The 15,126-nt window shown below is 44.3% G+C and overlaps 2 protein-coding genes across 2 annotated transcripts in view; one reads left to right on the forward strand and one right to left on the reverse strand.

Moving 5' to 3' along the window:
* The window catches only part of znf710a (zinc finger protein 710a), a 17,250-nt gene extending 12,155 nt beyond the window's left edge, over positions 1–5,095 (forward strand). The window contains exons 4-5 of the mRNA XM_063197861.1: positions 1,799–1,973; positions 4,200–5,095. Coding sequence (XP_063053931.1) covers positions 1,799–1,973; positions 4,200–4,363 — 339 coding nt within the window. The 3' untranslated portion in view covers positions 4,364–5,095. The remainder of the gene's footprint in view (positions 1–1,798; positions 1,974–4,199) is intronic.
* Positions 5,096–8,026: 2,931 nt separating this feature from the next.
* Positions 8,027–14,784, reverse strand: idh2 (isocitrate dehydrogenase (NADP(+)) 2; the record flags this gene model as incomplete). Its single annotated transcript, XM_063197862.1, has 5 exons — positions 8,027–8,524; positions 10,137–10,229; positions 10,755–10,852; positions 13,457–13,569; positions 14,571–14,784. Coding segments are annotated over 5 exons (603 nt in total), but the record flags the coding sequence as incomplete, so codon positions are not given.
* Positions 14,785–15,126: the final 342 nt, after the last annotated feature.

Here is a 15,126-nt window from a genome sequence, read left to right on the forward strand (position 1 = left end):
GTCTGGTCATCTAGAACAGTGGTTCCCAACCAGGGGTACGTGTACCACTAGGGGTACGCAAGCACACCTCAGGGGGTACGTGGAAAAATGTAATAATAACAAATACAGTATATGTGTTGCCACATTGGGATAGAGGAACAGATGTGGAGCATAAGTGAGGGGGGTACTCATCATATGACAAAATTGCTTAGGGGGTACGCAGGGCAAAAAAGTTTGGGAACCACTGATCTAGAAGAGTCTATTTGAATGTAATCAGGGGTGAGGGTAGATTTGATGTCCTGCTGATTTAGGCCGGGTCCTGGACATCTGAAAGTCTGTCCTCCTGGGCCTCTTCTCCCTCTCAGCTTCCCTGGCTGATGTTCGGTCAAGATGAGCTACCCAGTAGCCGGTTAACATAGCCCAGTTGCCTACAGCTAAACGACTCTACTTAGATAGCCTAAACCCTAACAGTTACCCAACTGTAGCACGTTGTCATGGCTTGGTAGTTCAGCTTGAGTAGGTCATACTGACACGTCACCGTTACTACTAAGACAAAGTCCAATGGAGCTCATTCTAGTCCAGTTCTGTTGTTACACTGAGGAAAATGACATGTTTTTGGAGCATAAAGAAGATATTTGACCTCTGAACTCTGAAGCCCTTTAGAAAGGGTCAACATCTTTTGCTTAGAATTCTTTTTTGAATAACATGCCTTTTAGGGTTTTTTTTAATATTTTCACTATTCACATGTCACATGTGGACAGTTTACACTACAGACATCCACAATGAGATTGAAAGCACTCACTTCACTGCAGACACTAAAGGGATGTAGTGTGCAGCACAGTGGGTCATTTACAAAAAGGTACATATTAAAAAAAGCAGGGTTAAAGGGGAAATATCCTCAAGATACTGAAAGAAAGTCCCAACTGCTTACAACTTAGCCTGTGACCTGGATGAGTGAGAATTGTCGCCGGCCATCTGTCACTGTATTTTATGTCCATTTACTACTGTACCTTTATCTCTCTATCCAAGAGCTCGGTCGGCACTGTAGCTTAGTGTTTCCCAACCTTTTTTGTCTTGTGTACCCCCAAGCCTTTTCGTTGTGCCTTGAGTACCCCCTATGTCAGGTTCTATATCGCTTTCTCCATCCCAATGTAACTAAGCTCCATATATTTGTTAAAATTATTTTTTTCCAAGTACCCCCTGCAGTGTGCTCGCGTACCCCTAGTGGTACACGTACCCCTGGTTGGGAAACACTGCTGTAGCTTACGGAGGCTGCCTGTCTCTCTTCTCCCCCTGCTTGTTGGCACTCTCAGTGTCTTTCCATCACTTTAGTCACTCTCTTTGTCTTTGTCTTTCTTTTCCTTCATCCTTTCTCCTGCGCTCTCTCTCTCTCTCTCTCTCTCTCTCTCTCTCTCTCTCTGTCCCTCCCTCTCTCTCTCTGTCCCTCCCTCTCTCTCTCTCTCTCTCTCTCTCTCTATCTCTCTCTCTCTCTCTCTCTCTGTCTCTTTCTCTCTCTCCTCCTCCTACTCTCTTGGCAACTGTATCTCTTTGTCCTTCTCTCCTTTTTTCAGTTCATGATGCTGATCCTCCTTTCTTTTTCTGTCCTCACACAGCCTTGATCCTGCCCTTCAGACTGTGTGTGTGTGTGTGTGTTAGATAGATAGAGTATGTGTGTGTTTGTGTGTGTGTGCGTATGTGTGTGCGTGTGCTTGTGCCCATGCCCTCAACTCAGCAGTCTAAACTTTTTTTAACAGTTTCTCCTTTTTTGTCTTTCTTTGTCTTTCTTTGTCTCTTTCTTTTTTTCTTTTTTTGCTGTCAGGTGTGCAGCAAGTCTTTCAACCGAATGTACAACCTCCTGGGACACATGCACCTGCACGCAGGCAGCAAGCCCTTCAAGTGTCCTTACTGCTCCAGCAAATTCAACCTGAAGGGCAACCTGAGCCGACACATGAAGGTCAAGCACGGCATCCTCGACGGCTCGCCTGACGGACAAGGTGAGCGTCTGCCAGGGAGCAGGGTGGAGTCAGGTGGGGTAGGGGGCCTGAGGGCGGGCAGGGAAGGGGGTTTCGTGGGGCCTAGTTGGGTTGCTGTTGGGCTGGAGTAGGTAAGCAAGTTGGGGGGTTGTAAGGTGGGGTGCAGTGTGGGCAGAGATATTCTATAGAGATATGCCAACATAATAGGTTTCTATGGGCACCTAACGCGACCAGGTTCCGGTCTGCCTAAAGGGGCGTGTCATAATGCTCCTACAATGAATAGAACAGTCCTTAGGTCTGCCTAGGTCTGCCTAAGGGGGGCCATAATAGAACCAGGAAACAATGGGCCAATGGAACCTCTCTCTCTCTACTCTCTTTGGTGTGGGGTTGTAGAGGGGTAAGAACGGCGTCCTCCATGCCTTGCCCAACAGACAAGGTCAGGAAGTGCAGAGGGGCTGGAGTGGGGTAGGGGAGAGATGGTGGTGGAGTGCAGTTCTGAGTTTGTGGGATGAGGTTGAGTCTTGGATGGAAGGGGAGTAGGTTGGAGATTTGGGATGCAGTGTGAGCTGGAGTAGGGTAAGCAATGCAATCTCCGTGGCTTGTCCGATCCTGTCCAATACAAATTCAGTGTAAGAACTTTACGTAGTCTTGTCATTGATTTCTGGTTTGTTTTTCCACCCTGGGGAGAAAAATTGTTATTTTAAGAGGCAACAGTGGAAGAAGTAATATTTTCCTCTGGGCTGTGCTCTTGAGCGGCGTTTTTTTAATTGTTAATTTGGGTTCTTTGTTTGTTTGTTTAATTGGTCAGATTTAAAGAGTCAGTAGCTAGTCTTTTTCACCCCCACCCTAGCAGCTAGCCTCCCTCACCCATCCACTCACCCAACCTGAAGTGAGTCTCTCTCACCCCTGGCCGCATCCCACCTAACCCCATATCTGGCTCCTGGAGACGAGTCATAGTCTTGGCTCACCCCTCGCTCTGTGGAGACTGCCTATTTTGAAAACGGTGGCGTGTGCATGGAGTGCGTTAGTGCATCTCTGATACAAAACCGTTCAGGTTTCTGTTTTGACACTATATTTGACACATTTGACACTCATTTATTATCACACACGTGTGTGGTGTGATGACGTGTAGCTGGCAGTCCATATTACAGTATGACTGCTTGGCCCTTTATGATTGGTTAACCTCAGTTGCACTTGCCCCCTCTTGACCGGCTACTAGAGGATAGACACACTCTGAGTGGCGGTGACTGACATGACTGTGATGAGACGTTATCAGCTGCACTCTATGGGGTATTATTGCTCTCCACTTACGCAGATGCAGAGCCAAGCCAAGGCTGGCGGGCCAGGGGCCAGTTGTTCACAGGCCGTCCATGACCTTTCACTGGGCAGTCGGTGGTTGGTGGTGGCTGAAACGCTTCAGATTCATGTATCAGACAGCGGCCGCTGCTATAGGTCAGCTGGGTCTTTACTGCGAGGCGGTAAAGACATCAAAGGGCGTAGGTGGGATTGCCCCCTGCAGCATGTGTGTTGATTCATATAGAGAGTATATAGAGTATCTGTATTCCCCTTAGTCACAGGTGGAGATCGTCATGGCTTTACAGAGTAAACAATCAAAATAAAAGCTCCTGCCACGTGTTTGATCTAGCCGTGTGGTGAATCAGCTGAGCCCCGTGGGTGTTTAACTGCAAATTAGCACGATCTGCACGTCATCTAATGAGAAGTGACGGCGAAATCATTGGCTCTTATTTAGTGCAAGAGTAGAAAACCCATGTGGTAGACACGCCACCAGAGCTTGAGGGGCAGGAGTTTTTTTTAATGTGTTTTTGGTGACTTGTATCCCACTATCCGAGATAGGACAGTGACAGCAGAGAGAGTAGAGAGAGAGAAGTTCCATTGGCCCATTGTTTCCTGGTTCTATTATGGCCCCCCTTAGGCAGACCTAGGCAGACCTAAGGACTGTTCTATTCATTGTAGGAGCATTATGACACGGCCCTTTAGGCAGACCGGAACCTGGTCGCGTTAGGTGCCCATAGAAACCTATTATGTTGGCATATCTCTATACTTAAAGAATCTCTGGTGACACTACAAGGCGTGAGAGACGGGGGAGACTCAGTAAATCACCTCAACCTGGAATCGAACCCAGGTCCCCCGATTGTAAGAGCCTAGTGCCTTAGCCGTTTTGATGGACGTCCAAGAGCTTTTGAGTTCCTAACATTGTGTGTGTTGTGTCGTTTGTTTGTCCTTCAGACGCTCTTCCGGAGCTGGAGGGGCAGGAGGAGTATGAGGAGGAGAGCTTTGAGTTCAGCGAGCGCGAGAACATGGCGGCCAACAACGGGCAGGACCTCAACAAGCTGGCCGAGATGGCCTATTACGGCTACGGCAAGCAGGCGGCACGCTACTCCATGCCCTAAGAAGAACGCACCCGACCTGACCTGATCCAACACACCTGACACACCTGACACACCTGACCAGAGTCCTAGCTATTCACCAGCCCTGAGTGACATAGTACACACACCTGTCACAAAGGCCTGGGCTTAGCCAAGGGCGATTTGTGTTTTGGTTTTCTTTGTTTTTGGTGGTTTGTTTGTTTGTTTGTTTATGGGGCCAGATTGGTCTCTTGCACTGGAGGACAAAAACCTGTGATTTATTTTATGTGTTGATTTTTTTTTTTGTCGTTCCTGGATTGCCAACCAACAGTTTTGAAATATTTTTTTTTCATCCCTCGTGAGTTTCACCCCTGAAGGATTTTTCTGTAAAAATGTTCAAAGTGCTTTTTTTAAAATATTATTATTATAATTATTTTTATTTTTATTTCTCCCCATCCCTTTTCGTCATTTTTCAGTTGTTGGTATGAGCAGTCTAACTCCAGAGTACTCCTGTGGCTAACGCATCCTGTGTGTAGTGAACTACGTATGTACAGCCATCTTGAATCCCGAGGCACTTAACAGACGAACTATCCATGGCTCCGACTGAGATGGGAGCACCACTGGGAAGTCGGTCAAGTCCTCCCATCCATGGGCATTTAGTTTTGTTGTTCCATTTTCTTTTTTTTTTAATATACAGTATATATGAATATATACATTTCTTTGGTTTCTTTATCCTTTCTTTTGGGTTTCCTTCATTAAAGCACACCATTTAAATGAGGCAGTGGCCCCTCTCCTCTCCTCTCCTCTACATGCCCTCTCCCCTGTTCAGCGGCACAGTTTAAAATTGCTTGGACCGACGTACCAAAGCTGACTAAAATGAAAATGGTCTGTTACATTGAGGTGTGTTGTGTGTGGGTGCTTTTGCCCCATTTTTTTTTTTACTCCACTGTTCCTCATTCATGATTTTTTCCCCTTTCCTTTCTTTTTCTTTCCTTTTCATTCTTTATCTTTCCCCACTCAATCTCTGTCTGACACACTGTGATTATCGTCAAAAAGAAGAAGAGGGAAAAAAAAAGACTTATTTCCGCAGCTATTCTGTGAACCATTCGAGGAAGCAAACAGCAGCATGTATTTTCTGGATTTGTAAACTCGGTGAACTGTACGTTTCTGCTTTTGGTGTGTGTATGTATGTATGTGTGTGTGTGTGTGCGTGTGTGTATGTGTGTATGTGTGTTTTACGAATGACTACTTCTTCCAGTGCCTGGCTCTCGCTCTCTCTCTCTGGCCGTCCGATGGCTGGAGTCCTTGCTTTCGCGTCCGCCTGCGTCTTACGTCTTTGTCGCACCATGCCCATGGCCTTGTGAAGCACTGTGCCCATCCTCTCACCGCTGCCACCTTAGTGTGGCAAACGGGTCAGTTGTCCCTGGCCCAGGGAGAGAGGGGGCCCAGAATTGCATCCCCATTACATTTGGGTGGGGTGGTAGGGGTCCTTACAGATTATTTTGTCCTGGGCCTAATCAAAGCTGTCAGCAGCCCTGATGGTGATGGTGGAACAGGAGAGGAATGCACAGGCAAAACATACTAGTTACTACCAACCCTTCTAGAATCTGACCCAAGTTTGGGGTTAAAGGTGGTGGGGGGAAAGTGACTTTTTGAATTAATTGTAATCTTCCGACTTAAGTGGTTGGAGCGGTATTGATCCCTTGTTTCATTTCATCATCCGGTGTAGCATTCCCCATTCATTTCATCCACCACAGCAGTTCCATTTAGTCATGAAGCAGCTTACCATGAGCTTCATCACTACGGCTGCCTGTCTGGCTGGATGGACGGCGAGATAGATATTGAAGGGGTTTCTTCTTTCCCCCCTTTTTCTTTTCTGGTGATTTAAAGTTGAATGTGCTCTAGATTGTTCACCTCTCCTGTCTTTTTAGTTTTTTTCCCCCCTCCATCCACACCTTCTCCCCTGGACTTCTTCTCCACCAGTAGACCAAAGAGTCTGACAGCCACCCCTCCATTTACTAAACCCATCCGACCAGGAGAAGGGGATGCATGGGGAGAAAAAAGGAGAGGAGAGGAGAAAGAGAGGAGAGGAGGCAGTCCTCTCTATATTATTAACACTCCTGCTTCCCTGTCTCTCCTTCCCACATTCTTGAGCTTAGCTCTTCTGTAGCAAGCTGTCTGCCAGGCTACTTATATTTCATTTTTAATGAGGCAGACGATCCAGCAGGCAAATAGACTGATGGACTGACTGACTGCTGTCTACCCATCTCCTCCTCCTCTTTTCTTCTTTTCTCCACTGCTCCCTTCCTCCACTTCTCCTCTCGGATGTGAGGGCACTGCCATTATCCATCCTCTTGCGCTCCCCTCTCCCAGCTTCCTGTCTCTCCATCCCCAACGCTCATGTGGCATCAAATCTTAAAATAATAACAAAGGCCACTCCATTGCATCCTTACTACTCATGCTGCCCCCCCCCCCTCCTCCTCCTCATCCACTACCCCTACCGTCCTCCAAAAAAAAGAAGGGGTGGTAAAAAGAAAAGAATAGAACCCCCCCCCTCCACCCAATCCTTTCTTCCTTTACTGTGTGGATGAACCCCCCCATTGAAAAGGACTGGCCTGAAAACTTTGGACAGAAATATTAACTGCCCTTGTGTGTGTGTGTGCGCTGCCATCCATCACGGTAGCAGAGCGGTGTGACGTGATGGACGACAGGCTGGCCACATGTGACAGGGCCACAGACCCAACACAGAATGATTGGGGGAAATTCACTATGTATTCTTCTGCTTCTTACACACCCCCTTCCCTCTTTTCTCTCTCCACCTCCTCTGCTAAAGATACTCCTTCCTCCTCTCTCTCTCTCTCTCTCTCTCTCCGCTTAAGTCTTTCCTCTTCCTCTATCCATCTCCTGTGCTTAAGATATTCCTTTCTTTCTCCTCTTTCCTATCTCCCTTGCTAAAAGACTCTCCCTTCCACTCCCCATCTTTCCTCTGGTTAATTACGACCTCCTCTGCTTAAATACTTGCTTCTCTCTCTCTCTCTCTCTCCTCCGCTTAAGCTTCCTGTTCAATACCATCTGCCAATAAGGCACCGTTGCAAAGAGTTAAGAAAATGAAATGAAATGTGGATTATAGTGTACTGTACATTTTAAAGAAGAAAAAAAACCACAATGCCAAACATTAGTTTCATTTCCATCACAGCTTTAGTTCTGCGGCAGAGCAAGTTTTATATTTTCTTTTTGTCAAGTCTTTAGGTATGGAAAAGCTTTTTTCTTTTGCACATTGATGTGAATATGCTGTTGATAGAATTCTATGTTAAATGTTGTGTTTCAGACAATATTGTAAATTAATACATTTATTTACCTTAAGAAAAAAAATGGTGTCTGAGTGTATTCATTTATGAAAGGAAGAAAAAAAAACCCTGTGTGTATGCAAATTGCTGGCCTTGGCAGTCACTGAAACAACTAAGGCACCGTCCTGTTACACCTGGGACTGAAAGCTCGATTCCAGTCCGTAGCCATTTCTTGGTCCTCCCCCATGCGCTACCCTCACTATTTTCAGTAACATAAGATGTTATAAATGTGCTCATAATGCGCTACAGATATATTCTTTGAAAGTGTTACCCTATTTTCTGCTAACTGTCCTATAAAATAATGGGTACAAAGGCCCCCCAAAAATAAAAGTTAATGGATTGATGAGACAAAAGACAGAGATGGATCCAAACATCTAAGAAGATTTATTAGACAAAGGCCCATAAAATGGATCATGGTAATATACAGTATGAGGAAGGTACGGTACAGTACAGTACTTCATTTTACAAAAATAAAGAACCTTGCAACTGCAGGGAAGGGCAAATGACAGTCACTTGATGGTGGGAACAGCAGGACGTTTTTCTTTTTTTTTCCTCCTCCTCCTCTCTTCTTCACACTACTGATTCAAGATTTCATTCTTTTTTTAAACTGATTTATTTAATAAGTTCTCCCTTCAACAAAATGTATGTGGTTTTTCATGACCTTTCCTTAAGTTAAAAATGAGGTACAAAAGCTGAAATGAAAATGACACAGTTGGCTGTCACGTGTCCTGTGGCGGGCTAGCGTGGTGTCATGGCGTGTCCTCAGGAGCTCCTTCATTTGCCCAGAGCCTTGTCCAGGTTGCTCTTAATGGCATCCAGGAAGTCTGTGGTGTTAACAAAGTGCTCGTTCAGCTTCACCCTACACAGGGAAAACAAACAAACAAAAACAATATGATCAAAACGGGGCAACACATCCACTAATCATTGCGCTTGTTTAAATTCATCCTTAACAGACAAAAACAATAAGATCAAACCTGGGGTATGCTTCTCTACAGAATCGTTGCTAACCACTTAGCAACTTACTGGTTGCCTATGGAAAATTGCTTTGCAACCAAGTAAGTGGCTAACTTAGTTAGCAATGATGCTTTCAAGATATGCCCAGCAGGTTAACACATACACTAATAGCAGTGCTTGTTCAGATAACATGGAAAACAAACAAACAAAACAACAAGATAAAAAAAATAGGTCGAACACTTGCAATGTAATCAAAACTACTCATCTTCACTCTAAACAGGAAAACAAACAAATATCAACATGGGTCGACTCAACTACTGTAATCTAATTGGCTCAGCTTCAGTCTACAGAGGGACATCAAATCTGGTCAATAGGGTCTTTAATCAAATTTGATTGACCTTGCTGACACCAGCTCTCCTTATGTGTTTTTGAAACTTTTTTTTTTCAAAACAGAGCAGCATAATTATCTCCTTTCCAACCAAAGGCTCAAGCAATAACAAAAGAGATCAACACAGGTCAACATAGCGTCTGTTATCAAATTGATAAAGAAAATCTTTGCTGATCCCAGCCCTTTTATAACACTGCCGCAATTTAATTTATGCAGGTCAATGTTTTTGCAAGCAAAACAGTTTTCTACCGCCCATCATAAGCCACAAGAAATTCTATGCCCGAAATGACCAAAAGTTTCAAAGTTATGACTTCCAGAAGTTGCATTGCTCTTCATCCAAACCTGATTGAGGGCACCATATCAGCGCTTCCACTCCTGCATTACCACTCTCAGCCTCTTCTCCAAAACCCACTGCATTTCATTTTACACTCATCAATGTTTTATGCCAACAAAATAGTTTTGCATAATATGCTTCCCTACATACGAGTCCCACAAATTTAGAAAAGAAAAAAGAAGGTACTGTCTGTTAATCGGTAAATATTCTAAAGGAAAATCGAAATTTGCCACGGCACAAGCATCAGATGCTGCTGTCCTTCACACGGGCATGTTCGAGATGTCACAATCGTCTTCTGTGACCCGCTTTACACAATTGGACAAGTGCCAATGACGCATGCAATTACACTGGAAGAAACTCCTCGTTTGGGATATCTCTGCCCTTGACTGGCAACAAAAACAGAAATTGCCCAATTTATGGTTCCTTTAATTTCACAGTTTCCATCGTTACAAATTGTAATTTGTGGAAAGACTGTATTGTTAACAAAAATAGGTAAAATGTGTTGGATTGCGCAAAAGACATCAAGTAGCACAATTAGTTCCACAGTCAGATGTGGATATCTGACTGAAAAGCAGAAATCTTGTCTATGTTTTCCCTTTCATAGAACAGAGAGAGAGGCTGGTGTAGTGTCTAGTAGCCCTGTTGTACACACAACTGTAACAAGCCTAATATCTTCAAAATCAAGATCAACAGACCTAATGTCAGGTGCAAAAAAAAAAGGTTTCTGGTTTCTGACCAAGTGACTGACATAGTAGCAATCTTATTTTAAACACTTTATTATTTAGTACTACTCACTTGGAGAGGCCGTGGATGCAGCCAGCGAGATCCTTGGTCATGACGCCACTCTCAACAGTGTCCACACACACCTTCTCAAGGGTCAGGGCGAACCTGCCATGTACACAAACACAGGGAAAGAGGAACTCTTCAGAAATAGTTCAAACACACACAGCACATCTTACAGCCAACAAGTAACTGTATTTGGAGTCGAGCTACATATACAATAGTGAAAATACAATACAATAAATACAATAGTGAAGTCCTTAATGAAGTTGACACAGCTCTGCCTGTTGTCAACAATGGTCAACTTTTTTTCAGTGCATCTGTGCTGGACTAGAATGGTATTAGGTAGGCAGATTTCTTATTCAGACTCTTGTTCAAACAGGTTATGATGAGTAAAAAAATAATAGCTTCACTGATTTAACCAAGGACTGAACCTTCTCCCAAGCTTAGCTCTTCAGACTAATTTGCAAGTAGCCTCATACACAAGCCTGGTAACGAACTTTGTAAAGCGTTGACCAACAAATTAGTTTAAGACATGACACGTTGAGGTCTAGTAACCGAAACACCTGCATGACAGACTTAATTAATTAAAGAAAGGAATGAATTATAAATAACTAATTCCTGGGTGCGTACTTGATGAGGTCGGGGTTTCCGTCGAGCTTGCCGCGGTGCTCCAGGCCCCGTGTCCAGGCGAAGATGCTGGCAATGGGATTGGTGCTGGTTGGCCTTCCCTAGAGAGAGAGAGAGAGAGAGAGAGAGAGAGAGGAGAGAGAGGAGAGAGAGGAGAGAGAGGAGAGAGAGAGGAGAGAGAGGAGAGAGGGAGAGGAGAGAGGGAGAGGAGAGAGAGAGACACACACAGAGACGAGGGAGTGGGGGGGGGGGGGGGGGGGGGGGGAGGGGGAGAGACAGAGAGTGTGGAGGGAAAGAAAGAGGACAAAGCAGACAATCATTAGCATTAGAATACCACACAATTACCCTCTGAAAAACAGGGCTCCTTTTATGATGCGGGAGGGAGGGAGAGAGAGAGAGAGAGAGAGAGAGAGAGAGAGAGAGAGAGAGAGAGAGAGAGAGAGAGGAGCTCTACGAATAGAGAGGAAGCGTAGTGGAGTGGTGTGTGTGTGTGGTGTTTGTGTGCGTTGTGTGTGGGGGTTTTCAGATTAGTCTGGGAGGCTGCGCTAAGAGAAGACAAAGGGAAGCTTCACACCTAGTACTATGCCCTAGCGTCTACAACAGTTTAAAGTCTCCTGTGAATTTCAGTTTTTGGAATGGCCCATCAACAGTCATTTGGTTGTTGTTTATGTTTGAACAGTGCTACTTGCTTACACCATGAGTGACCGTTTGCTTTGAAGTGTTGTCCCCCCACCCACTTTTTAAAATACAGTGTACGTTGCCAAGTAAAAATAGCCATGACAACAGTTTAGGAATAGATAGCAGCCTGTAGTTCACCATATTGTCCACTAGATGGCAGCCTGTAGTTCAACCTATTGTCCACCAGATGGCAGCCTCCACCACTGATGAGTCCCAGTCTGAGCTCCCACTGAGCACTGTGTGGACTCTGCTGTCAAGCTACACTATGACCCGTAATTACATAATTTCCTCCACAATGCAGGGGCCTGTCCCCCATGGAGACCAGAACAATGAGTGCAGGCCACTGTAATATGACCCCCAAACACATACAGACACAGGCAATATTGCAGGACAAACAAACCAAAATATTTTGATTCCAAAGAGCAAAAGAAACAGGCAGAGCACTTAATTATAATTTCAAATTACTGGTGCATTTAACCATTTTGGTTGGACATTTGCTTTCCGTTTCATAATTTACTTTCTCAAATCATATGATTAAAGTATTAACAATGACACTGCAAGTGCTTGTAGTAGTAGTAGTTTGTAGTGGTCATCTGTTAACTTGAAGACCAGGAGAAAGCCGAAACAATATAGTGTGTATGTGCGTACAGTTTTCTACAGAATCCTAGTGCAATTCACTACCTAAAGGGTTTTTAATAGACCCTCTGGTGCCCGCTTCAGTTCTACACCACGTTCCAAATAATTATGCAAATTATATTTTCCAATGATTTTCCTAAATAGTTGATATAAACAAAGCATCATATTTTTTGTCATTTACCATTTAAGAATGACTCCAGTGTTTTTAATGAACCTTCCAATGATGAATGTTTTAAAATAATAATAATAATAATAATAATAATAATAATAATAATAATAATAATAATAATAATAATTGTCACCAGTTTCACCTTTTCGCTGCTTGTAATGGTGTTTTAGCAGATGTTCTCTTATTCTGATGTATTTATCAGACAGAAACCTTTCTTAATATGCATTCATCTGTACAAACCTGTGTGTTCTCCTAATCAGCTACAAATCAAGTAATGCAACTTGAACTGTAAGATATATGTTAACCGACGACTGACGCCTGATGACTTGAAAATTATGATGATTTGTCATTTAGGGAAATCAGTCATTTGCAGTGTCATTTGCATAATACTTTGGATTGAACATGGTGTAGTGCTGTAGAATGCTAGTGTAGAAAATACTGGGTCAGTTTTTGAATACTGTCTGTGGTTAGAACAGACCTGTTTACATGGCATGTGGATCACCATTGTGACCGGTGCGTTTTCAAAACTGGTTTTAAAAATATCAGTCTTAGAGTGCTCAATCTCCATTTATGTGATGACAAAAGACCAAAATATGCCTTTACAAAAATATCCATATAGATATGTGTAAAAACTGGTCTTAAAGGGTTAGAAGCAAGCAGAGCTTCTGGTCCTCGTGATTGTGTATTATCGACTAGAATGGTAGTGTGGAAGTCTAAAACACTGAGTGCGTTTACATGCAGTTCAGTATCCCGAATATGAGGCTTATCCCGGTTATGATCATATTCGGGATAAGGCGTTTATATGCGCACAGAACGTTATATCCCAGTCTACATTCTTGGCCGTTATAGAATTCTCTTCAAATGCGTGTAGCCTGGATACCAGCAACAGCGTTCCATGGGAAGCCCCTGTATTCGGGATAAGGTGTATACATGCGTCAGTATCCCGGCTTCTTTCGGAAAACTCCACCTAGCATATCCCGATTTCTCAGTATCCCGAATAAGGGCTTATTCGGGATACTGAAGTGTTTATATGCGCAAACGCAAATTCGGGATACTTAATATCCCGATCATATTCGGGATACTGAACTGCATGTATTAGCACTCAGTGTAAACTCTAAAAGGGTTGGTAAGACTCTAAAAGCTAACCTTCTGGTTAGCTGTAGTGTAGAATGGTAGTGTAGAATTCTAGAAAAGGGGACATTTCCTAGGGTTCGAGACTGACCTTCTGGTGCTCGCGGTAGTGCCTGGTGACTGTTCCGTGGGCCGCCTCTGCCTCAATGGTCTTGCCGTCAGGGCACACCAGCACAGAGGTCATCAGACCCAGAGATCCGAAGCCTAGGCAGGCAGAGAGAGAAGGGACAATCAGGTACTCACCAACACACAGTAGTGGCCGAGAGTGAAGCAGAACAGTCAGACATACACTCAACGCGCAGCAGCATTGGCAGAGAGAGAACCAGAACTCAGTTTCTTGAAAGTGTCACTGCTAACCAGTTAGCAACTTACTTGGTTGCAATGCAACCTACCAAGTAAGTTAGCAACGGTGGTGTTGAAACACACACCAAAACACAGCATCATTTTTTACACCACCAGCACACAATATTGGCATGGATAATTACGTCAAAAACAGCACAGCCAACACCTTATGACATGGCTGTGACAAAGTAGCAATTGTGCATATCCAGGACAGAAAGATCATTTCCAACAGATGAATTGTTTACTTTATGCATCTTCTCTGTTCAGCAAACCATCCAGCAAAAATAGTCTGCAATCCGTTTTAACGCATACATCCACTCATTTTACACACCCACACTGTAATTGCTCCAAATTATACCAAATTAGGACTCAACTAATGCCATAATGAATGCATCAATAATGCGGGTGCGAAATTGGACACCAATTTATACCACAATGTACCTCGTACAAACTAAAAATGAAACAAGCCCACATGCAGGTGTGTGGGGTATGACTGTGCACCACAGGTGATCATTACAATCAGTCATCTGAGCACTCCTCACCTTCCCCCCTAGTCAGTCAAACATAGACTGTTTTTAACAGTCTTTCAACGCAGATTCCCCGGTGCTCTTGTTAAACAAGATGACTTTGCACTACTCATTACTTTACACACAACTCACCCCCTAGCCAAGATGTCAGAGTGCGCATAGGTACACGCACGCACGCACGCACACACGCACGCGCATACACAGTCATGTGTACATGAACTCTAGAATTCATGTCCAATGAAAAGCTTCCAGAGAGTCCCAAAAAAGGTTAAAAAAAAGTAAAAGACAAAAGAGAAGTTAGGGAAAAAAAACACACAGACACACACTCTTGCTCACCCTGTGCGAGGATGTCAGACTGCACGTCTCCGTCGTAGTTCTTGCAGGCCCAGACGAAGGCTCCTGATGACTTGAGCACCTGAGCCACCATGTCGTCGATCAGCCTGTGCTCGTACCAGATCTTCAGCTTGTCAAACTCGGGCTTGTACTTCCTGCAGACGCACCCCACACAGCAAACCGTTAAGACCAGCCAAACAAATCTCTCACTTCTTTCTCACACTCTTATTTTCTCTCCTCTCACCTCTTCCTGCCTCTACCCCTTCTTCATATCCCTCTGTCTTCCTCCATTTACCCATCTCTCTCCCTTTCCTGTCTCAACCATCCCCACTCCTCTCCCTTTCCTCCCGCCTTCTCTTCTCTTCTCTTTTCTCCTTCTTCTTGACTGTAACACACACTTTCTTCCTCTTTGCCTTCTTGATCTTGCTCTCCCTCTTTTCACCTCCTTTCTCTCTACCTCCTTGGAGCCCATGGGCCTGATTATGGAGTTAAAGGTCCACTGGGTGGATTAATGTTTGACTGTGTAGGTGTGGGAGCTGGTTGAGATGAGAAGAGGCAA

This window comes from Engraulis encrasicolus, chromosome 4, assembly GCF_034702125.1.
Source record: "Engraulis encrasicolus isolate BLACKSEA-1 chromosome 4, IST_EnEncr_1.0, whole genome shotgun sequence".
Classification (NCBI taxonomy): Eukaryota; Metazoa; Chordata; class Actinopteri; order Clupeiformes; family Engraulidae; genus Engraulis; species Engraulis encrasicolus.